The sequence below is a fragment of the Podarcis cretensis genome (genome assembly GCF_951804945.1).
Source record: "Podarcis cretensis genome assembly, chromosome: 8".
Lineage (NCBI taxonomy): Eukaryota > Metazoa > Chordata > Lepidosauria > Squamata > Lacertidae > Podarcis > Podarcis cretensis.
The window spans coordinates 87,403,528-87,427,493 of NC_137177.1; the positions used below are offsets into that span (position 1 = coordinate 87,403,528).

The window sequence follows — 23,966 nt, forward strand, 5'->3', positions numbered from 1 at the left end:
TTCCCACCAAATAAGGGACGGTTGACAGCTATGGTCCAGAAGCTGATGCAGAAGATGGCTGCAAGAGCCTTAAGTGGAGTACAGGGTCAGATTTAAGGTGCTGGTTTTGACCTTTAAAGCCCTTCACGGTCTAGGACCCTTGTACCTACGGGACCGCCTCTGCCAGTATGCCCCAGGGACGACCTTAAGGTCCATAAATAGCAACACCCTAGAGGTCCTGGGCCCTAAGGAAGTTAGATTAGCCTCAGCCAGAGCCAGGGCCTTTTCAACACTAGCTCCGGCCTGGTGGAACGCTCTGTCTCATGAGACCAGGGCCCTGCGGGATCTAATTTCTTTCCGCAGGGCCTGTAAGACAGAGTTGTTCCGCCTAGCCTTTGGCTTAGAATTCATTTGATTCCCTCCCCCTCTTTCTTTTTTTCCTTTCTCCTTCTGTGATGGAACTCCTATTTGGGGACTTCCCTGGCTTTTTTCTGGCCCATGTAGGACCAGTCTGGATAGTTAGCCTGGGTGAAGACTTGGCGTTTTCATCCCCAAAAAAGTCTTTGATTTGAGTTTCTACTGAAAGGAGGCTGTATTTTAATGCTGCATTTTAATCTTGTTTTTTAAGTTGTATTTCAATCAATTGTTTTTGTATCTGGTGTTAGCCACCCTGAGCCCCGGTCTTGGCTGGGGAGGGCGGAGTATAAATAAAACTTACTATTATTATTATTATTAATAATAATAATAATAATATGCAGGATCAGGTGTTAACAGATGTATAACGTCAATGCTCACCCATTCAACAAACTTGTTTTGAGGGACGACTGGATGTCACAGAAGGAAGACCAAGGCAGGTCACACACATTAGAAGAGGCTGCTGGATTAGGCCAATGGCCAATCTCGCCCTGCATCCTTTTCTTGCAGTCGGGATGCCTGGGGGAAACCTGCAAGCTGGACCAGAGTACAAGAGCCCTATCCCCTCCTGGGGTTTCCAGCAGTGGCGTAGCATGGGGGTGCAGGGGGGCCGGCCGCACCGGGCGCAACATCTGGGGGGGGCGTGCTTGCACTCGCAGCTCTCTGCCCCTACCTGTCTCACTCACTCTCTCTCACTGCTGTGCGAATCCGATCTGAGCCGCCGGGTTGCCGCCCACTGTGGAGGGGGGGGGGGTGCCAGGAGTGCGGGTTAGGGGGCGCAAATTACTTGCCTTGCCCCGGGTGCTGACAACCCACGCTACGCCACTGGTTTCCAGCAACTAAGATTCCGAAGCACTGCTGCCTCCAACTGCAATGGCAGAGCTGAGCCATGGTGTCTAATCTATGGTTACCAGACATCCCCGTTTCCCGGGGACAGTCCCCAGATTTTTCATATCTGTCCCTGGAATTTCCTCGGATTTATATTTTAAGTGTTGTAGATTTATTAGGTAAAGATAAAGGGACCCCTGACCATTAGGTCCAGTTGTGGCTGACTCTAGGATTGCGGCGCTCATCTCGCTTTATTGGCCAAGGGAGCCGGCGTTTGTCTGCAGACAGCTTCCGGGTCATGTGGCCAGCATGACTAAGACACTTCTGGCGAACCAGAGCAGCGCACAGAAACACCGTTTACCTTCCCACCAGAGCAGTACCTATTTATCTACTTGCACTTTGATGTGCTTTCGAACTGCTAGGTTGGCAGGAGCAGGGACCGAGCAATGGGAGCTCACCCCATCATGGGGATTCGAACCACTGACCTTCTGATCGGCAAGTCCTAGGCTCTGTGGTTTAACCCACAGCACCACCCGCATCCCTTGTAGATTTATTAGTAGGGAATGAATGTTGCGTGATTGGTTCAACGGCACAATACACATCATATGGGGACTTCCGGCGAGGCAAAATGGTGGGCGCCATGACAGCGAGCAGCTCCTGAAGCCAGCCAGAGCCAACTGCGCTACCAGGCTGGCTCCGGGCTGCTGAGACTGCCGCTGCCGCCGCTGCCACTGCCAAAGGGGAACCGGGGATGCCCAGCGTGTCAACTGGGGGAACCGCTGTCCACCCCCCGCGACCCAAATCGAGCCAGGAGTGAGAGCGCCTGTCTGACTGCCCAGTGGTGCTCTGGGGCCAGGAAAACCCTGGAGCTGCCATGGGGAGGAGGAGGAGAGGAGAAGGAGCCCTGCTCTGTCTCAGGCACACAGCATATTCAAAAGTTGCACACATCCAATTTCTCTTGTGAGTATTTGCTCGCACACAACGCTGTCCGTTGAACATCTCCATGTTTCTCAGGAAGGGATGCCTTTGCACTGCCTGTGGGTCTCCCCACCTGCCCTGAGTTCCGGAAACTCGAGGCCCACTGTGCAGCCAGCCAATTTCTAAATCATTTTCAAGATACCAGTTTCCAATATACAGTGGTACCTCGCAAGACGAATGCCTCGAAAGACGAAAAACTCGCAAAACGAAAGAGTTTTTCGTTTTTTGAGTTGCTTCGCAAGACGGATTTCCTTATGGGCTTGCTTTGCAAGACAGAAACGTCTTGCAAGTTTGTTTCCTTTTTCTTAAAACCGTGCATTCACTTCGAGGAGCCACTCAGAGCACGCGGTGTGGTCGCCTTTTTTGAGGTTTTTGAAGACTTTGGTGATTTTTGAAGCTTTTCCAAAGTCCATGCTTCGCAAGACGAAAAAATCGCAAGACGAAAAAACTCGCGGAACGAATTAATTTCGTCTTGCGAGGCACCACTGTACCAGACATGCACAAAACAGTAGCTAAGGAAAAGACATTTTGCTGCCTGAGGCGAAAAACAAGATGGCGCCCTCCTCCAAGGCCCGTCCTGAAGCCAACTGGACTGGTAGTGGAATCCTACTTTAATACTGGTGAAACGGCTACCCTCAAGGGCAAAAGGCTAGCCTAGGGGCTACAGGGCAGGTCATGTGGCAATCACAGCTCTGTTCACTCCCTGCCCCACCTCAGCATCTGCCGCCTGAGGCAGCTGCTTCATTCTGCCTCATTGTAGGGCTGGCCCTGATGGGATGAACCAGATCTGCTTTAAAGTGCCATGTGTACATACACAGACAGCCCTGAACTCCCACGAGAGAGGAGCAAGAAGATGTTGGTTCTCCTGGATAGAAAACAGCAAACGGAAATGGCCAGGAAGCCTTTTTCCCTTGGCCTCTCTTACCTGAGACAATTGAAGCGAGTCTGAATATATCAGTGAGACGAGAGGTGACTGGTTCGTAGGGGGAAGCTTCATAAAACTCTTCTCCTGGAATGAGAAGGAGGAGAAAGAGAGACTCTTAGAAACTCATAATGTCCTTTTGCTTTTGCACGGGGTGGGGGCAGAGAGCCACAGATCCCTGGATCCCTGTTAATCTGCGATTTCTTTCTTGTGAAAACAAACTCAAAGCAGTTGACCAAAAACCTGAATCAATAGCATTGTTAATCAGAAAAATTAACAACAACAATTTAAGGCTTTGGAGAATTTAATATGACAATAGACTAAGCACAGATTAAAACTCACATCAACTTTCTAAAGATCTGGGCAGGTTTGTCTAAACAAGGATGTTTTTAACAGGCACCAAAAAGAGGACAGTGAAGACGCCTGTCTGATGTCAATAGGCAGGGAGTTCCAGAGTGTAGGTTCCGCCACACTAAAATACCAACCTCTTGCAAATGTGGAATGGGTATTGCATGGTACCTATAACAGCACCACCTCCACTGATTGGATAAGAGGGTGATGTGGCTCAGCAGCTAACATGGGTTGACCTTAGCTGATCTGTGAAATCAGATTCAGCTCACAAACACTTTTCTCCAGATAAAGCTCTCTTGCCCCCTTTTTCTTGATATCTGACCTATGAAACAGGACTGACAGCCTCACAGGGTTGTTGCAAGCATGAAAGAGGCAAAGGCTATTTTAACACGGACAGTTCTAAGCATCAAGAGCCTACGTAGCTTGATTGAACGGCCCCAGAAGCTGCTCAGGCAAGGCATTTCAGATGCATCTGAGAGCCCTTGCATTCCCAATTCGCCTCTGAAGCCCTGGTGTGACCGTGATTCACACACCAGACCAGAGGGGCACAGAAGCAATCCAGAGGAGAGACGGCCCCAGTTTAAACCATGGATTTCAGCAGCCCTTAGTCCCGACGCCACTTTAAACCATAGAATTTTAGAGTTGGAAGGCACTCCAAAGGCCATCTAGTCCAATCCTCTGCAATGCAGCAATCAAAGCTAAAGAATCCCTGGCCATCCACCATCTGTTTAAAAGCCTCCTACAAAGGAGAGTCTTCTCTGTATCGCTCACGGAAACGCCATTTACCTTCCCACTGGAGCGGTACCTATTTATCTACTTGCACTTTGACATGCTTTCGAACTGCTAGGTTGGCAGGAGCAGGGACCGAGCAACAGGAGCTCACCCCGTCGTGGGGATTCAAACCACCGACCTTCTGATCGGCAAGTCCTAGGCTCTGTGGTTTAACCCATGGTATATGTGCTGCCAAAGCGAGCACCCTACAACGGAGAGCCCACCACCTTCTGAAGTAGTCTGTTCCACAGGCAAAGAGCTCTTGCCACCGAAAAGTTCTTCCTATTATTTAGTCAGAATCTCCTTCCCTTAAATTGGACCCATTGGTTCAGGTCTTCCCCTCTGGAGCAGCAGAAAACAAGATTGCTCCATCCTGCATATGATAAACCCTTCGGGTATCTGGAGATGGCTATCATGTCACCTGTAAGCCTTCCCTTCTCCAGGCTAAATAACTCTAATAATAATAATAATAATAATAATAATAATAATAATAATAATTTATTATTTACACCCCGCCCATCTGGCTGGGTTTCCCCATCCAATCTGGGTGGCTTCCAACAAAATATTAAAATACAGTAATGCATCAAACATTAAAAGCTTCCCTAAACAGGGCTGCCTTCAGATGTCTGGTAGTTGTTCTCTTTGACATCTGGTGGGAGAGCGTTCCACAGGGAGGGCGCCACTACCGAGAAGGCCCTCTGCCTGGTTCCCTGTAACTTGACTTCTCGCAGTGAGGGAACGGCCAGAAGGCCCTCGGCACTGGACCTCAGTGTCCAGGTAGTGTCAACTGTTCCTCCTCCTAAGGCTTCGTTTCCAGACCCTTGATCATTTACTTCAGGGGTCAGCAAGGTTTACCTCACCTGGGCCAGTTCACTCCAGCAGAGATCCCTCTGTAGGCCAGATTGCGCATGAATGTGAGTGCACGCGCATGCAGACACAATTTCCAGCAATACAGAAGTGAGTCCCTGCGCCACACCGGTTTAGCGCAGCGCGTGGGGACTCACTGAGCGGGCAGCTCAGTTCGGGGGCAGCTCGGGGGCCGGTTAAAGGACCTCCGTGGGCTGCTTGTGGCCCATGGGCCTTAGGTTGCCAACCCCTGATTTACTTGTTCCACCCTTTGCGATCAGGAGTTGCAAAACAAGCTCAAAGGATGGAAAGACTCTGGTGGAGGAGGAGGTGACCTCCCTTCCAGGTTCCTCCTGGGCTGCTTACTCACAGAAGATATTCTCAGCCTGCAGGAGGAGGAGGTGATGTGGCAGCTGCCCCCCCTCCTCCCTTGTAATTAAGAAGCTCAGCTGCTCAAACACAAGGTTATTAGCAAGCCAGGAGCACTCCAGGAAGGGTCAGCCCCCAGCACAGGAGCTCCTCGCTGGACAGTTACAAATGCATTTCATTACAGTACTGGGGATTGTTCCCCATTGCCAGGCGAGCTCAGCTGCCCCCATGCACAGAGGCTGCTTTTCAAGGGCACGCTTCTCACACAGGCTGCTTCTCTCCTTTCGCAATAGGGAACGGGAGCCCGGGAAGGGAAAGACAGAGCCTTAAGGGGAGGTTCACATGGAAATCCTAGAGTTGTAGAGGCGTCATCGAGCCCAACCCCCTGCAATCCGACTTGAAACGCAGCAAGGTCGTTTCCCAGCCGCCCACAGAGTTCCAGGATGCATTTATAGAGGATTGTTCCCATCCGAAAGGGTTGGGATGCCTGAACGATAGTCGGCAGATTCTGTGTATAGATCTGTAAGCGCAGACCATCCCCCAACCCAAACTAGTTCATTAAGAAAATCCCCATACTCGGTTCCATGGGTGACTCTGGGTCAACTCTCTGCAGTAGCTTATCTTAAAGTTTTAAGTGTCTATACGCTTATTGCATTTATAAATTTTAATTTTATTGTTGTACATTGTTTTAAATGTTTGTTTTCCTTCTGGGATTGTACCCCAAGTGTGTTTTATAAACTGGTCTCTGACCGTAATAAATTATCTATCTATCTATCTATCTATCTATCTATCTATCTATCTATCATCTCAGGACCTTTTCAGTTTCCCACCCTGACAATTCCTATTTACAAAGCTGTTGTCTGCGCATGCGGAATTGCCAGACATTTGCCCGACCGCTGACTCTGCACCCAGTTTCCTAATCGGATTGAAGTTGGCTTCAGAAACAGCAGCATTTGTCAAGGAACAGCACGGATCGTGGCTAACATCGTGTGAACGCGGCTTCTAAATTTAGCAGTGGGAGTGCACTGGATGTGAAGGAAGCGGTCATTTGAACGTGCCCAAAGAGACTCTGGGGACGCGGGTGGCGCTGTGGTCTAAACCACTGAGCCTAGGGCTTGCCAATCAGAAGGTCGGCGGTTCGAATCCCCGCGACGGGGTGAGCTCCCGTTGCTCGGTCCCTGCTCCTGCCAACCTAGCAGTTCAAAAGCACGTCAAAGCGCAAGTAGATAAATAGGTACCACTCCGGTGGGATGGTAAACGGCATTTCTGTGCACTGCTCTGGTTCACCAGAAGCGGCTTAGTCCTGCTGGCCACAGGACCCGGAAGCTGTATGCCGGCTCCCTCGGCCAGTAAAGCAAGATGAGCGCCACAACCCCAGAATCGTCCGTGACTGGACCTAATGGTCAGGGGCCCCTTTACCTTTAAAGAGGCTCTGACTTCCATCTAAGTGTGCAAAGGGGGAGCAAGTGAGGAAAGTCCTGGTGTCTGTCAGCCATAGCTCAGTGGCAGAGCAGCTGCCTTGCATGTAGAAGGTCCCAGGTTCAATCCCTGGAATGTCCAGGAAGGGTTGGGAGAGACCTCCTCCCTGAAATCCTGGAGCGCTGCTGCCTCTCAGGGCTTGTCCACACCCCTGCTTGTCCCGTGCTTAAAAAGCTCAGGTCCAAGTGGTTTTCCACTTCTCCCATGCTTTCTAGGCACAGGTCCAAACGGTTTTGCATTTGCCCCACAGCTCCCCTGGGAAAATGCTCTTTGCTGTTGAATTGGAACAAACAGCAATCCATGGAAAAGTCAGTTGCTGTTTGGTCTGATTCAGTGGTAAGAGGCGTTCAGCAGTGGAACAGACTCCCACGAGAGATGGCAGACTCTCCTTCCTTTGAGGTTTTTAAGCCGAGGTTGGATAGCCATCTGCTAGGGAAACTTTAAATGAGATTCCTGGACCTCAGAGGGGTTGGGCTGGATGACACTTGGGGTCCCTTCCGACTCAGCAATTCTATGAAATCGATTAAGTGGCTAGCCTTGCTTCTGCCTCCATGAAGCTGGAGAATTGCTGGCGTGGAATCAAAGCTTTGTCTCTCCATGGGCAGCTCTGACAAGCCACAGCTTTGCATTTCCCCCTCGCTGGGCTTGCAATGGCAAATCACACATTCGCAGTTCAGGTGCCTCAGCTGCTTCTTTTTCTATATTGCCTCGCCAGGGCCATAAGTAATTAGGTATCTGAAAAAAACTTTGCCCCTCGCTAGGAAAATTGCCTTGCATCAAAAGGGCAGTGGACTTTCCCTGAGCTGGAGGAGGCAGAAATAGCCTCTGGGGGGAAGCACCAAGGTGGAACTGGAGCAGCGTTGGTTGGGGGGGAGCTCAGCTAAGCTCCTTCCAGGAGGAAAGAGGACATTTGGGCAGATGGTCAGGGGCAACACTTTGGACAGGTGGGCAGATTTTGCCATTTGCAAAATGTCCTTTGGCTGTAGGTGCAGAGAAATAAGCCCAGAGACTTGCATTTGCTGGAGGCAGGAAACTGTGCCACAGAACTTGTATGTGTAAGATGGGGTGCATCCATCAATAGAGCACCCCCATTTTCACCACTGTTTTCCTCCCTCCTCCTGCCAGTTTACTTACAGCTGCTGCACCTTCCTAGGCTAGTTTGTTTTGTGACAGATTAACATATAAAAAAACTGAGATAATGAGTTACAGATAGGTAGCCGTGTTGGTCTGCCATAGTCAAAACAAAATAAAAAAATTCCTTCCAGTAGCATCCGACATCAGGAACCACAAGACAGAGAAACCAGTAGGAGAACACTTCAATCTCCCAGGACATTCTATACAAGATCTCAAAGTAGCTGTTCTATTACAAAGGAATTTCAGAAATAGACTGGAAAGAGAAGCTGCTGAATTGCAACTTATCACCAAACTTAAAACCATGGAGAGACCTGGTCTGAACAAAGACACTGGATTCTTATCTCATTATACATGACAAAGCCATTTTTCTTTTTTTTTTTTATAAATATTTATTAAGATTTTTTAAAATACAAAATGCAAAAATAATAAACAATATAACATAAATCATAACACATTTTTCAGAACTTCTTTGGACTCCCTCACGTCTCCCACTCCCACTTACATCGTTATAAATTTTTCCCAGCAATTTATCATCTTGTTTATATTCTTAAATTTTGTTCAGTTAATTTAATCTATTCTCCACAAATTTTATATTTCCCTCAATCTCACTTATCGTCAATTTCAAATCTAATTCAGTGGTAGGCAATTATTTATGATCTAGCATCCTTCTTAGCCTTCAACCAAATGACAAAGCCATTTTTCACCTTCTCACCCCCTGCTTTTTCCTGTAAGACCTATTGCAGTCGTTAAGAGTCGTCAACAGGCTCATCACAGCTACCTACCAATCACCCAATCCCACCACCCTTCAGAGTAATACCCCTCCCCACCTTCTCACTATATAGAAGGGTCTGGTGACTTCTGTTTCAGTGTATCTGAAGAAGTGTGCATACACACGAAAGCTCATACCAAGAACTAACTTAGTTGGTCTTTAAGGTGCTACTGGAAGGAATTTTTTTATTTTGTTTTGAGATAATGAGGTAAATGTCGCACAGAGGCTGGGTACTGCCTTTTTTTTCATTGGCAGGGTCCCTGCTTCATGCTAAATGTTTAAATGGTAACATTTAGAATCACAGAATTGTAAGAGCTGGAAAGTACCCCCTCTCCCCAGATCATCTGGTCCAACCCTCTCTGGTGGAGGAATCTTTGCAAGATTCTTTGCATTTCCAGTGAAAGGCAAAAGGATGCATTTCAGCTGGCTGGAGATCTTTTGTGAAATATCGATGTGTTTTGCACATTGAACCTCTGCAGTCAGGAATAAAATAATAATAATAATAATAGTAGTAATAATAATAATAATAATAATAATAATAATTTATTATTTATACCCCGCCCATCTGGCTGAGTTTCCCCAGCCACTCTGGGCGGCTTCCAATCGAGTGTTAAAAAAAATACAGCATTAAATATTATAAACTTCCCTAAACAGGGCTGCCTTCAGATGTCATTTAAAGATAAGATAGCTACTTATTTCCTTCACATCTGAAGGGAGGGTGTTCCATGGGGCGGGCACCACTACTGAGAAGGCCCTCTGTCTGGTTCCCTGTAACTGCACAGAGTTCTATGGATCTTACCCCCAGTTAGATTGCTGATATGTGTGCATCGTAATGGATCAGCACCATTACCTGCATTCCTGGACATGCTGTGGGGAGCAGGGCCATGTGGGACTCTCCTGATGAGCTCCTGCACTTCAGAATTTGCCATGGCATTGCAAGTCTGGATTGCAGGGAGTGCCAAGGGAGACAGGTGCCTTGGGCAGCCCATTAGAGGGATAGCAAGCCATATTTTGCCCCCTTCCTTTTTCATACCTCTCGCTGCCTGTAGCAACACAGAAGCAAGCCCCTTTCAATTTGGTTTCTTTGCAGGGTTTGTTCTCCACTGGGTGGGGAAGGGGAAGAGGTGTAGCCAGGGAAAGAAGGCATGGGAAAGGGAGCACACCTGGTCTGCAAGAGCAGCAGCTTCAAGAGCAGCCAGTATGTGGCTTGGAAGATGTGCTTGAAAAGCCTACAATCTTAGCCAAGTCCACACCGCAGTAAACCTTATCCAGCCTCTCTTCAAAAGAATCACGGTCTAGGCTTCACTGGGATTCGCCCATCGAAGAACGAGATGCAGACTTGCACAACTGGCACTGGTACAGGTGCCATGTAATACCTGTTATGCATTTATAAGAACTCAAATCATTTGGTTCTTTGGAACTCCCCGCCTCTTGAAATTAGGCCGGCGTCTTCACTGTACTTTTCACAATGCCAGTGCTGCCAATTGAAGCGGTCATGTCGGCAGACAAGGGTGAGGCGATCTCGCAAGTAAACCGGTCCCAAGTTGTTAAGGGCTTTATATACTAATAGCAACACCTTGAACTTGGCCCGGTAGCAAGCTGGCAACCAGTACAGATCTCTGAGCAAAGGTGTTCTGTGCTGACGAGGCCTCACTCCCGTCAACAATCATGCTGCAGCATTCTGCACTAACTGCAGCTTCCAGATCAAGCTCAACAGAAGCCCTACATAGAGTGCAATGCAGTTTCATCCATGAAATAACTGGTGCATGAACTACTGTGGCTAAGCTGTCCGTAACTGTTTGAAACTGTACTCCCTGAATTATTCCTTCACCTGCTTACAAGGAGAGGCTTACTAGCCATTTTAGGCACTGATTTCTTTCTGTTTTGTTTTTTAAAAAATAATCTCTTAAAGCAAAAGGTAATTATTTTTTCATGTCCTGTGTACAGTTATACCTTGGGTTGAATGTGCTTCGGGATGAGCGCGTTCAAGTTGCGCTCTTCGGCAACCTGGAAGTAACGGAGCGCGTTACTTTCAGGTTTCGTCACTTGCGCATGCACAGACGCTCAAAATGACGTCACGCGCATGCGCAGAAGCGCCGAAACGTGACCCGCGCACGCGCAGACGCGTGGACACGGGTTACGTTCGCTTTGAGATGCGAATGGGGCTCCAGAACGGATCCTGTTCACATCTAGAGGTACCGCTTTATTACATCTGGTGAAGGGCCTCACTCCTGCCAGCAGTCATGCTGCAGCATCTAGATCAGCCCTCCAGATGTTTTGGGACTACAAATCCCATCATCCCTGACCCCTGGTCCTGTTAGCTAGGGATGATGGGAGTTGTAGTCCCGAAACATCTGGAGGGCCGAGTTTGGGGATGCCTGATCTAGATGAAGCACAAGGGCGGCCTCACGTAGAGCGCATTGCAGCAATCCAGCCCAGTTCTCAAAGATCAACTCAGTTTCACACATGCACACCCCTGCTAGCCAGGAAGCTACTTACCCCCTGTCAAGCCAAGGTGAATACTCCAGTAGATCTGAAGGCACAGAAGCTCCTTCTTCATCCCGCGCTTGCAGTGGCAGTCGTAGAGGGGGCTCTCCTGTAGCACCTCCAGTGCTGCCTGGCACTCCTTGTTGGCCAGCATGGTGTTGCGGTCACGCCCAGCCACACACTGGCGCAGCGTGCGGTAACGGGAGCTGCAGCTGGGCTCGGCCGCACACAGCTCGTTGGCGCGGACACAGTCCACAGGGATCCGCCAGGTGTGGAAGTCCTGGGTGGTCAGCGAGGAAGAAGCAGCCCAGGTGTGCAACATCTTGTCTGTAGGCAAGGAGGAGAACACAGGGATACGGCTCAGAGAGCAGAGACACAGGGCACCACGTCCCCAAAGCCTGGGTTATTATTTATTTATTTATTTATTTATTTATTTATTTATTTATTTATATCCTGCCCTCCCCAGCCGAAGCTGGGCTCAGAGCGGCTAACAACAGTAAAATGATGAAACATTCTAAAATCATTTCATTATAAAATTAATTCAAATCAGATTAATGGCAACCATTGGGCTAGAGTTCTTTGAGGATTACCAAAGGAGGGGGTTAAATGGCTCCTTAAACCAAATTTGCAGTCACCAAAATGGAATGTCTAGGAGGCAAGACAGCTCTAGAGTCTTTTTTTTTTTCCAAATGATGGACTGACCGTGATTGATTCTCAGTTAAACATCTTGCTAGTTCAGAGCACAATCTTGAGCTAGGTTAAGAGCATGGAGAACTTAAAGAAGAAAAGTCACTTGATCCAAGGACAGTCCAACAGGCTTTGTTGTGACCTCTTTCTCTTAACCATGAATCACGCTGCACAGCAAAAGCATTTGGGCTACAGAAATTCATTCCAACTGTGCAGATAAAATATAATTGATAGAATTCTGCAGGATTAGTCTGTGAAAACTGCACCGATCCAAAGATCCCCAGATGGTGGAGATGTCAGGTGTCATCCTGGCCCCCAAGCATCTTCACTGGGTTGCAAGTGATTGAGAGAAGTTATTCTCCCTCTCTCATAACATTAAGAACTGCTTGTGGGTATCTAGCTGGGCCCCTGGTCTGATAGTAATAATAATATTTGTACCCTGCCCATCTGGCTGGGGTTCCCCAGCCACTCTCGGAGACTTCCAACAGAGATTAAAAAATACATTAAAATGTCACACATTAAAAACTTCGCTGAACAGGGCTGCCTTCAGATATCTTCTAAATGTCAGGTAGTTGTTTATCTCTTTGACATCTGATGGGAGGGCGTTCCACAGGGCAGGCGCCACTACCAAGAAGGCCCTCTGCCTGGTTCCCTGTAGCTTTGCTTCTCGCAGGGAGGGAACCGCCAGAAGGCCCTCGGCGCTGGACCTCAGCATCCGGGCTGAACGATGGGTGTAGAGACGCTCCTTCAGGTATACTGAGCCGAAGCCGTTTAGGGTTTTAAAGATCAACACCAACACTTTGAATTGTGCTCGGAAACGTACTGGGAGCCAATGTAGATCTTTCAAGACAGGTGTTATGTGGTCTTGGCAGCCGTCACCAGTCTAGCTGCCGCATTCTAAATTTGTTGTAGTTTCCAGGTCACCTTCAAAGGTCGCCCTACGTAGAGACCATTGCAGCAGTCCAAGCGGGAAATAACCAGAGCATGCACTACTCTGGCGAGACAGTCTGCGGGCAGGTAGGTGTGACGTTAACATATGAGAGAGTGCTGGAGGTGAAATAGTTAAACAGGTTGTCCAGTCAGGACCCTTTTCTGTGGCGATCACACAGTGTCCCAGGATGTTTCTCCGTCTATTGTGCCACCACTTTATTTCTCGCTGCCACCACCCAGGCCTTACCTGGTACAATACTGAGTCCAGTCAGGGTTAAATTAAACTACAAACTTTTGTTTATTTATTGCAGTTTAACAAGCATGTGGTTTCATAAACCGTATCAGTCAGTTACATTCATGGGGTGCCTATCCCGACCTGTAACTTCTGCTACCTGCTCTAACTCACTAAACCACCTCTCAGATATTTACTTGTCTGCCTAGCTCCTAACTGTTCCTGACTCAGCCTGTTTCGTTACACTAACACAACCTACCCACAACTCTAGCCCAATTCACTCCCACTCCCACTCCAACCAACCACCCAACTCCCAACGAACTCTCCAACGCACTCCCCCCCAAACTCCTCCCTTTGCCCCTCCCAGAGCTGGTTTTATAGTCCCACTGACTCCATCCCCCTGGGTCCTGACTGGGCAACCTGTTTAACTATTTCACCTCCAGCACTCTCTCATATGTTAACGTCACAGTAGGATCTCAGCCTGCATACCAGATGGAGCTGGTAGACAGCTGTCCTGGATACACAATTGAACTGCGCCTCCATGGACAGCTGTGAGTCCAAAATGACTCCCAGGCTGCGCACCTGGTCCTTCAGGGGCACAGTTACCCTATTCAGAACCAGGAAGTCTTCCACACCAGCCCGCCCCCTGTCCCTCAAGAACAGAACCAAAATGTTCTTTGGTTCTGATGTTTTAACATTTCTGTGTTACCAGGAATGGCAATGAGAGGATCTAAGTATTAAAATAGTAGCCCCAAGCTCCTCCTGCCCCACCTGAAAGGCTGCCTCTCCTTCAACTCAGCAGGATCACCAGGCCTTCAAGGCCTCACAGCTGGTGAGTGTTAGCACAAGGAGGCCACCCGCTGTCCTTTCCCAGACTAGCCCCAGGGAGAAGCAGAGAGCACACCACCCAGCACCTGCCATCGCGCAGCACCCAAGGGTGCTTTCCTGAATACTTCATATATTTGCTGGAAACTGCCTTGAAGCATTTGTTCAGGCAAAAGGCAGAGAAGGCATCTAGCAATCAAATGCATGGACCACACATGGACCAAGAGCCACGAGAAAATCCAAGCTTCTTGTGTCTCATCATATGCAGAGAGAAACCAGGTGTGCTCCTGCCAGCCAGGAGTCGACAACCTTTGAGGGACCAGGTGCACATCTGGAGCATAGCTGTCAACTTACAGATTTGAAAATAAGGGACCAGCAGCCTTGAAAATAAGGGACCAGCAGCCAAAATAAGGGACCTGCAGCCTCACCTGTTCCAGGCAGTCCAGTCTTCCTGTCCTCCTGCAGTCTGGTCAAACTCATGCTGGTAGCTTTGAGAACACTGTCCAACCAACTTTGTAACCAGAGGTTCAACTGAATAGAATCTGAATCACATGCACCACAAGGCCTATGCAGCCTCCACTTAAGATGGCTCCCTGGCCTGGCTTTGCACTGCAAAGTTTGCAGCAGCACGTGCAACAAAATGGCGTCCAGCATTCAAAAACCTCCTCAGCTTGCATTAACTAGCCACACACAAGGCATGCAAGCTCCACCCCCCAGTCGTTCTTAGACTTCTTATTGGGTGAGCAACACAGCCAAGCAACACAGTTGGAGCCTCCCTCCTCCCTGGCCAGCAGGGAGGGAGGGAGAGGAGCTGCTTCCTTTGAAATTAAGGGACATCATTTAAGGGACATTTAAGGGACATCCATCAATAAGGGACAGCAGCGTGACATGGCGCTGGAATAAGGGACTGTCCCTTCAAATAAGGGACACTTGACAGCTATGATCTGGAGATCTAAAAAAATGCCCTGGGCACCACAAAATGTGGAAGAAAAACTGGGGGTTACTCAAGAACCTCCTTGCCCACTCACGACAGGAAAGGCACACACAGAGAGAGAATATTTATGACAGCTAAAAGCAAGTTTTTCTTCACATTAAACTAGGGCACTAAATTATGTCTAAATTATTTGTATAGAAACATAAAAGTGGCTTGCTTAAGCCACGCAGTCCAAGTATCTAACTTAGGTCTCCTTACAGGTAGGGTTGGGATGCGGGTGGCGCTGTGGGTTAAACCACAGAGCCCATGACTTGCCGATCAGAAGGTCGGCGGTTCAAATCCCCGTGATGGGGTGAGCTCCCATTGTTTGGTCCCTGATCCTGCCAGCCTAGCAGTTCGAAAGCACGTCAAAGTGCAAGTAGATAAATAGGTACCGCTCCGGCGGGAAGGTAAACGGCATTTCCGTGTGCTGCTCTGGTTCGCTAGACGCGGCTTAGTCATGCTGGCCACATGACCCGGAAGCTATACAGTGGCTCCCTCGGCCAATAAAGCAAGATGAGCGCTGCAACCCCAGAGTCGGCTTACCTTTACCTTTACAGGTAGGGTTCACATGGTGGAAGTGAGAAAACAAAGCATTTGCTAACCTTCTTCTCAAGGTGAGGGGGTGTGGCCTATCTAAGTCTGGCAGAACAGCTTACTCTATGGTCTTAACCCCTTCGTGCATTAATTAGGGTTAAGCATGTTGGTTGCATGAGGCTCATTTATCCCACATCACCTGCCCTGGCAGATGGCAACACCTGTCTCAGCAGCTTCAGAAGCACCTGGGCAGCTCTTTTGCAGGTAAAGCGCTTTCTTCTCTTTCTTTCTTTCTTTCTTTCTTTCTTTCTTTTTGTCACTTTAAAACCCCCAGCTGCCAGCATGTCTTTGGCAGGAAGGGCACAAGTGAATGTCAAATGAAAGTGTTACCAGAACATCAGTTCTGGGGGCACAGTAAGGAGGCAGACTGCCCAGCACTGCCAGGCCTCACTTTTCATATTTTTGTTGTTGTTGTTGTTTTATTAAAGATTTTCTTGTTTTACAGAAGTATTTGTAATGTCTCTCGTATTTTTTCCCATGTAACATTTTTACAAATCAGTTTCATTTGTTGAGACATTAGGGGGGGAGAGGGGAAGAGGGGTGGGGTTGGGGGGTTGGGTGGGGATGTATCTATTTTGCTTAATGTATGTAGGGTTTGGTGTCAGCGTTGCCCGTGCAGCTTCTCTGCTGTTCATTTGTGTTTCTTTGGTGGTAAGAGAGGTTGGAGTTGGCCTAGGGTGTGGTTGTTTGTGACTGGCTGTGGTGATCTTTGTTTCCGTGTGTGAGTGGGGTGGGTGGATGAAACACCATAACCAGACATTGGAGAGACCTGTCAGAAGTAAGCGTGGACCAATGGTACCAAATAGTATGGGAAACAGCCCTACTACAAAAATTAACCAATACAGTGGTGCCCCACAAGACGAATGCCTTGCAAGACGGAAAACTCGCTAGATGAAAGAGTTTTCCGTTTTGGAGGTGCTTCGCAAAACAAATTTCCTATGGGCTTGCTTCGCAAGACAGAAATGTCTTGCGAGTTCCTGTGGGGTTTTTTTTCCCTCCCCCCCCCCTTTTTCTAAGCTGCTAAGCCGCTTATCCGCTAAGCCGTTAAGCCGCTAAAAGCCACTAAACCGCTAATAGCGCTAATCCGCTAAACCGTCAATGGGCTTGCTTCGCAAGACGAAAAAACCGCTAGATGAAGAGAATCGCGGAACGGATTATTTTCATCTTGCGAGGCACCACTGTACAGTGGTGCCTCAGGTTAAGTACTTGATTCGTTCTGGAGGTGCATAACTTAACCTGAAACTGTTCTTAACCTGAAGCACCACTTTAGCTAATGGAGCCTCCTGCAGCTGCTGCACCGCCGGAGCACGATTTCTGTTCTCATCCTGAAGCAAAGTTCTTAACCTGAAGCACTATTTCTGGGTTAGCGGAGTTTGTAACCTGAAGCATATGTAACCTGAAGCATATGTAACCCGAGGTACCACTGTAAACTGAAACTGGCACAGGGACAAACAGAAGAAGACGCCTTTACCGCAGTATGGTTCCCCTTTATCACATACACAGTTCACTTTTCATTTTTCATGTATCACAGCTCTCCTCACTGTTCAAGCTGGGTGGAGCCAAGAAGAGCAATAAGGGTACAGCAAGCTCAGTGTTGTTCATTGAAGGACAGCTTCCAAACACCACTTTTAAAGAGAAAGGCGGAGAGAGAGAGGTCTGCTGTTTCTTCTCCAAAGCCAAGAATATCCCATTGAAATGCTGGGGCTTTAGTCATTCTTGGGATTTGAAGAACCCATCTCCTGCACAGCTTTCCTACAAAGTCAGCCCTTTTCTAAAGAATCCGGTTGCCTTTATATTTTCAGGCACCAAAGAAACATCCCAGCAGACTCCGAGAGCCTCCTAAAACATCCATCTAACCTTACTGCAAGACAAGAGGAGGACAATGGCGATTCTTTCATGTGCTGCAGAAGACGGAGGAATCAGAAGGAGCTAAGAGGCAAGAGGAGTCAGGGGTTGTGCTGCGCAAAGGCCTTGGAGGGATATGCTTGGTAGAATCCCAGACTGCATCCCTTAACCAAATACATGAAGATGATCTGTACTCTGCAACACTTAAAAAGTACATGCCCAACATCCAGACTGCAATGTGTTGCCTGTTTTGTAGTCCAGTCAAATGAAGAAACTGTGCTGTCATCACTTACATTCCTGGCTTTGAATCTTGGATCCGACAGATTTTCAGGAGCATGAACGGGATGGCAATAAAATTATGTTACTTTGTTCTTTCTCCCAAGCCTAGTCCTTTGAGGTTTCATCTAGAAGGCAGGAAGAGATCCACCATCTATGCCAAGAAAAGGAAGACTACAAACAAAGAAAGCATTGAATCCTTCTTCCTTCCCTTGTCACAATGGCAAGGCCACCCAAAGGGCAGAAATGTATCTCACGCTTGCATTTGAGCTGTACTCTCAGGGTTTGCTTGTCCTTGGGGTACAGGAATTGTAGTGATCCAGTACATAGCTAAAGGTAAAGGGACCCCTAACCATTAGGTCCAGTCATGACCGACTCTGGGGTTGCAGCACTCATCTCGCTTTATTGGCCAAGGGAGCCGGCATACAGCTTCCGGGTCATGGGGCCAGCATGACTAAGCTGCTTCTGGTGAACCAGAGCAGCGCATGGAAGCGCCGTTTACCTTCCTGCCGGAGCGGTACCTATTTATCTACTTGCACTTGACGTGCTTTCGAACTGCTAGGTTGGCAGGAGCAGGGATCGAGCAATGGGAGCTCACCCCGTCGTGGGGATTCGAACCGCCGACCTTCTGATCGGCAAGCCCTAGGCTCTGTGGTTTAACCCACAGCGCCACCCACATCCCTAATACAGTACATGGTCTTACACAAATGTGTTGCTGTTACACAGTTTTAGAAATCATTTGGAGGGCATAAATACATGAAAACTTGGTCTTAAACATTTTGTTCATCATTCTAAAAGAAAATATTTCTTAATCCAAAAACCTTTCAAAATGTCCAGGGGGGGGGGCACAGGAAGGACAGAATGGGACAAAAAGGGCTTTGAAGAAATGGGGAAATACCTGTTTTCTCCCCTTTTTCCAGTCTGCCCCCATCCAGTCTTCAAAGCTCTAAATTTGGGCAAAAATTCCTAACTTAACATATATTCTAACAGGGTTCGAATTGGCAGGACTGACCAGGAACAAGATTTTGGGTCAAAGGTGGATTCAATGAAGACATTGACCCAGTGTGTGGCAGCCTTCAAAAAAAGTGAATTCCGTGCTAGGGATCATTAGGAAATGAAACTGAAAATAAAACTGCCAATATTAGAATGGCATTATATAATTCTATGGTGTGGCTGTACTTGGAATATTGTGAACAGTTCTGCTTAAAAAGTAAAGGTACCCCTGAGCATTAGGTCCAGTCACGGACAACTCACTCACTCATCTCGCTCTATAGCGCCTCAAAAAGGATACTGTTCAAGGTGTATAAACCTATTATTTACCACTGAATTGGAGCAAACATCAGTCTGCAGAAAACCTGAATCAGGCACCTCCCAAACTCAGCCCTCCAGATGTTCTGGGACTACAATTTCCATCATCCCTGACCACTGGTCCTGTTAGCTAGGGATGATGGGAGTTGTAGTCCCGAAACATCTGGAGGGCTGAGTTTGGGGGTGCTTGACCTGAATTGTTTGCTCCAATTCAGGTTTTTGGTGGGGAAGGGGAGGGAAGCAGCACAGACCAGGAAAGTGCCGGCTTGTGCCTAGAAAGTGCAGGGTGTGGAAGAGCCCTGAATATTGGACAGACACATGTCTTCACATAGTTCAGCTATGGAACTCACTCGCATTGGAGGCTGTGACCGTCACCAACTTGGATGGCTTTAAAGGAAGATTAGACATATGTATGGAGAACAAGGCTATCGATGGCTGCTAGGGCACCATGTTGGCAGAGGCTGGCTTCCACTGTCCCCAGCCTGGGGGTCTTCTGCATTTCACTGGCCCTCCAGTCATGCAGTCTCAGGAGGGTCCTGTGAGAAAGTGGAGAGGGAATTGCTGCTTCCTCTTTTAAGCCGCCATCTGTGAATTGACCTCGGTCTCAGGCTGCTGTCTGCAGAAATTAGATGCTGAAAGTCTGGAAAGCCCTGAAGGGGTTATCCCAGCAGCCTTGAAGCAGAGCATCCCCTCTCCCAAATGCAAAGGGGTTGGGCTCCATCACGTGTCAGACATGTGGGTGCTGCGCGGAGGTTAGCACAAGGTGACACGAGAGCCACAGTTCACGCATTCCTTTGAATTCAGCACCCTCTCAGGGTTCACCTAAGTTCACCCAGTTCCATGCCTGTGACATGTTGTTTTCATTAAAACTGCATGATGCGCTGAGAGAGAAAGCATGACAAGATTTGATGCCTTCATCTGCTTTACAGGATTAAAGTCACGCAGACTCAGGAGAGGAGGGAATTTGGGAGCGGTGAATAAGTTGGTGTGTTCTGATTTCATAGGCTTGTAGAGCTGGAAGGGACCCCAAAAGTCACCTAGCCCAATGCCCCGCAGTGCAGGAATCACAGCTGAAGAATTCTTGACGGATAGCCATCAACCTTCTGTTTAAAAACCTCCAGTGAAGGAAAGCCCACCATCTTCTCAGGTAATCCATTCAACTTCCTGATGTTGAGCCAGAATCTCCTTTATTGTCACTGGAATCCATTGGTTTGGTTCCTCCCCTTTGAATCAGCAGAAAACAAGCTTGTTCCATTTTCCATGGGTCAACCCTTTAGATATTTGAAGATGGCTATTGTGTCACCTCTCAGTCATCTCTTCTCCAGGTTAAATGTACCCAACTCTCTCCACCATTTCTCATAATTCTTGATCAGTTTGGCCATCCTGTTTTCCACACCTTCAGCTTGTCAATCTCCTCCTTAAACTGTGTTGACCAGAACTGGTCACAAGACTCCAAGTGGAGTCGGACCAAGGCAGAACAGAACAGAACAGTGCTATACTTCCCTTGATTTAGCTTCCTGGGAACCTCCAACAAGAGCCAACAAAGGCTGCATCTTGGGCTGCTCAATCCTGACATCCATACTTGGCCAAAGCTGTGGTTGCTCAGCTTTGGGCACCTGCTCTGAGTGTCATATGAGCCACAGAGACCAGCACTGCACAGAATGAGGCAGAACGGGTTGTCCAAGGTAAGGGCAAGAGTTGCAGGCAACCTAGGAAGCTGGTGGCCAAGGTGGTGTCAACCCTTTGAGTCAAAGCCAAGAACAAGGCTAAAGGAAAAGGAGGGAGGGGGAAGGAGGAGGCCTGTCCATGTCAGCACAAGAAGATACAATGGAAACTTGAAATGACCAGTTGCCTAAAGTAATTTGACACAGGCAAACAAGCAACAGCAAAGTTTGGGAAGCCAGGAAGCTGGTTCATCCAGCATCAGACCATTGGTCCATATAGCTCAGCACTGTCGACAGGGACTGACAGGGGCACTCTGGGATTTGGGGCATGCTCTCTCCACCACCACCCCCCAATCCAGAGGGAGAAGCAGGCCTGGGTGGGAGCCATGGCAGGACAACCCCTTAGCAGTGGGTGAGAAGAAACAGCTAAGAAACCCGAGGAACAGGATCCAGCTGCCGCCAGCGGAGATCAAAACTTGAGCCTTCAAAGGGCATCTTCTCCCAAGACTTTGTTGCTGGCTCTTTGAAGTGCGTCAGTAAAGTTTTAAGGCTTTGTAGATCCCAGCTCAGGGAAAGGATGGCCTGCCTTAGGGGGTTTATTAGAGCATTGCCCATCCCTGCTGGGTGCATGGCATTTTCCCACCCCCATATGGTCCAGACTACATTTCCCATCAGCCCCAGACAGCATAGCAATGCTGAACTCTTAAGACTGCACTCAGTGGCGTAGCGTGGGTTGTCAGCACCCGGGGCAAGGCAAGTAATTTGCGCCCCCTAACCCGTGGATTTGCGCCCCTAACCCTAACCCCCAGATGTTGCGCCCGGTGCGGCCGGGCCCCCCTGCACCCCCCACGCTACGCCACTGACTGCACTGGCTGGGGCTGATGGAAATTGTACTCCGAAGCTTTGCAAAAGGATTGGACCACCATGGGATGAGGATACAGCTATCAGTGGTTGCTAGCCAAGATGCCACTGTGCCTCAGAAAAGCAGCTGCCAGGAACTGCAAGTGGGCAGAGTGCTCATGTGCTCATGTCCAGCTTGCAAGCTCCCCAGTGTGAGAACAGGATGCGGGATGAGATGGTCCATTTGCCTGACCCAGCAGGCTGCTGCTCTTATGTTGGAAGGGAGGCAGAGAAGGCTCTGCCCCACATCCATGGAGCCCAGCAGGCCAGCAGACACAATCACCTCCTCTCTTCCCAAGAGTGAGTCTCTCTGTCTCTCCCCATCTTCCTTCTCCTCCACACCCCCACCCTGAACCAATCCACTTAATCCAGCATAAATAAGCTCAGCATTTCAGGGCTGCTGCAGCTCTCCACCCTACTCCCCCAGGAGGGAACTTCACTTCTTTTGTACTTTGTTTGGCTTGGTCTGGCAGGAACGTCCCATTGAATGGGAAAACTCAGCTTTCCCCCTGCTTGGTTCAGGCAACGTCTCCCCCCCCCCCCCCCCCGCTGCCCACTTGACTAAGGAGGGAAGGCTGGGAAGGCTTCCCAACAGCTTCTTGGCTGAAAGACAGTGGAGAGGGGGATCAAAAGGGCTGCCTCTCCAAGGCCCCCTGCCTCCAAGCACACACAGCCTGACACTGGCTTGTAATCTGGGCCCATAGAGCCTTTGCCCGCCCCACCCCACTGATGCCACCACCATACACAGAAAAGGCACCAGGCAGAGCCCCTAGGAAGTGAGACAGCAGCGACACCTACAGGCAGGTGGGCCCTCTGCCCATTCAGTGCTTCTCAAGGCAACACACAGATAGGGCAGTTCGAAGGGTTGCTCCTCCAGATACTTTCCAGCATCATGTTCCAGCTGAAGCCTGCCTGCTCCACTGCAAGGCCCTCTGAAGGCCAGCGCCTGGTCCCTGGCAGTAGCCAGTGCACAGCCTCTCCATCCCAGAGGCTTATGGGAGACCCTTGACACTGGCCTTGAAGCCTTGCATGGTGACCCCCACCTGAAAGGGAGGTGCAGCTGCCTCAGAGAGGCCTTCTGATCAAGGCCCCAGTTCCACATGACCTGGCTCTACAGCACACAGAGGCTCAGGGGGACCAGGGTGGAGCTGCCTTGGCATAGGCAGGAGGGTCAAACAGCTGGGGCCAGAAGGAGGCCAAAAGCGGAGCGCTCTGAGAGGTAGGCAATAAGGAAAGTTGAATGGTTGTTCGTGTGGCACCAGTCACATCCTGGCCTATCCTTCCTCAGAGAAGAGTTTGGAGTTGATATCCCGCTTTATCACTCCCTTTAAGGAGTCTCAAAGCAGCTAACATTCTCCTTTCCCTTCCTCCCCCACAACAAACACTCTGTGAGGTGAGTGGGGCTGAGAGACTTCAGAGAAGTGTGACTAGCCCAAGGTCACCCAGCAGCTGCATGTGGAGGAGCGGGGAAGCGAACCCGGTTCACCAGATTACGAGTCTACCACTCTAAACCACTACACCATACTGGCTCTCAGGAAATGAGACAAAGTTGGAGCAGTTGAAATAACGTATGAAGGGTCTGGATCAGGCGAAAAGGGGTTTCATCTAGCCCAGTATCCCATTTTCACAGTGGCCAAATGCTCCTAAGAACTTAAGATTCTGGACAGACAGCCTGTGGACCTGGAGGTTCCACAAGAATATAAGATCCTGAGGGACCAGTTCAGTGGCCCAGCTACTCCAACATCCTGTTCTTACATTGCTCAGCCAGATGCCCTAAAGGGAATGTTGCAAGAAGGAGCTGAACATAACAGCAACTCGCTCCCCACTTGCAATTCTGAACAACTGGAGGATTGTTGTTGTTGTTGTTGTTTAGTCGTTTAGTCGTGTCCGACTCTTCGTGACCCCATGGACCAGAGCACGCCAGGCACTCCTGTCTTCCACTGCCTCCTGCAGTTTGGTCAAACTCATGCTGGTAGCTTTGAGAACACTGTCCAGCCATCTCGTCCTCTGTCGTCCCCTTCTCCTTGTGCTCTCCATCTTTCCCAACATCAGGGTCTTTTCCAGGGAGTCTTCTCTTCTCATGAGGTGGCCAAAGTATTGGAGCCTCAGCTTCAGGATCTGTCCTTCCAGTGAGCACGCAGGGCTGATTTCCTTCAGAATGGAGAGGTTTGATCTTCCTGCAGTCCATGGGACTCTCAAGAGTCTCCTCCAGCACCATAATTCAAAAGCATCAATTCTTCGGCGATCAGCCTTCTTTATGGTCCAGCTCTCACTTCCATACATCACTACTGGGAAAACCATAGCTTTAACTATACGAACCTTTGTTGGCAAGGTGATGTCTCTACTTCTCAAGATGCTGTCTAGGCCTGTCATTGCCCTTCTCCCAAGAAGCAGGCGTCTTT

The 23,966-nt window shown here is 49.0% G+C and overlaps 1 protein-coding gene across 2 annotated transcripts in view; it reads right to left on the minus strand.

Annotated features, from left to right (window-relative positions):
- The window catches only part of GFRA2 (GDNF family receptor alpha 2), a 432,056-nt gene that overhangs the window by 400,599 nt on the left and 7,491 nt on the right, over positions 1 to 23,966 (minus strand). For both annotated transcript variants that reach the window (XM_079987537.1, XM_079987536.1), the window contains exons 2-3: positions 11,340 to 11,654; positions 3,125 to 3,208 (exon numbers count right to left, since the gene is read on the minus strand). In XM_079987537.1, coding sequence (XP_079843663.1) covers positions 3,125 to 3,208; positions 11,340 to 11,654 — 399 coding nt within the window. The remainder of the gene's footprint in view (positions 1 to 3,124; positions 3,209 to 11,339; positions 11,655 to 23,966) is intronic.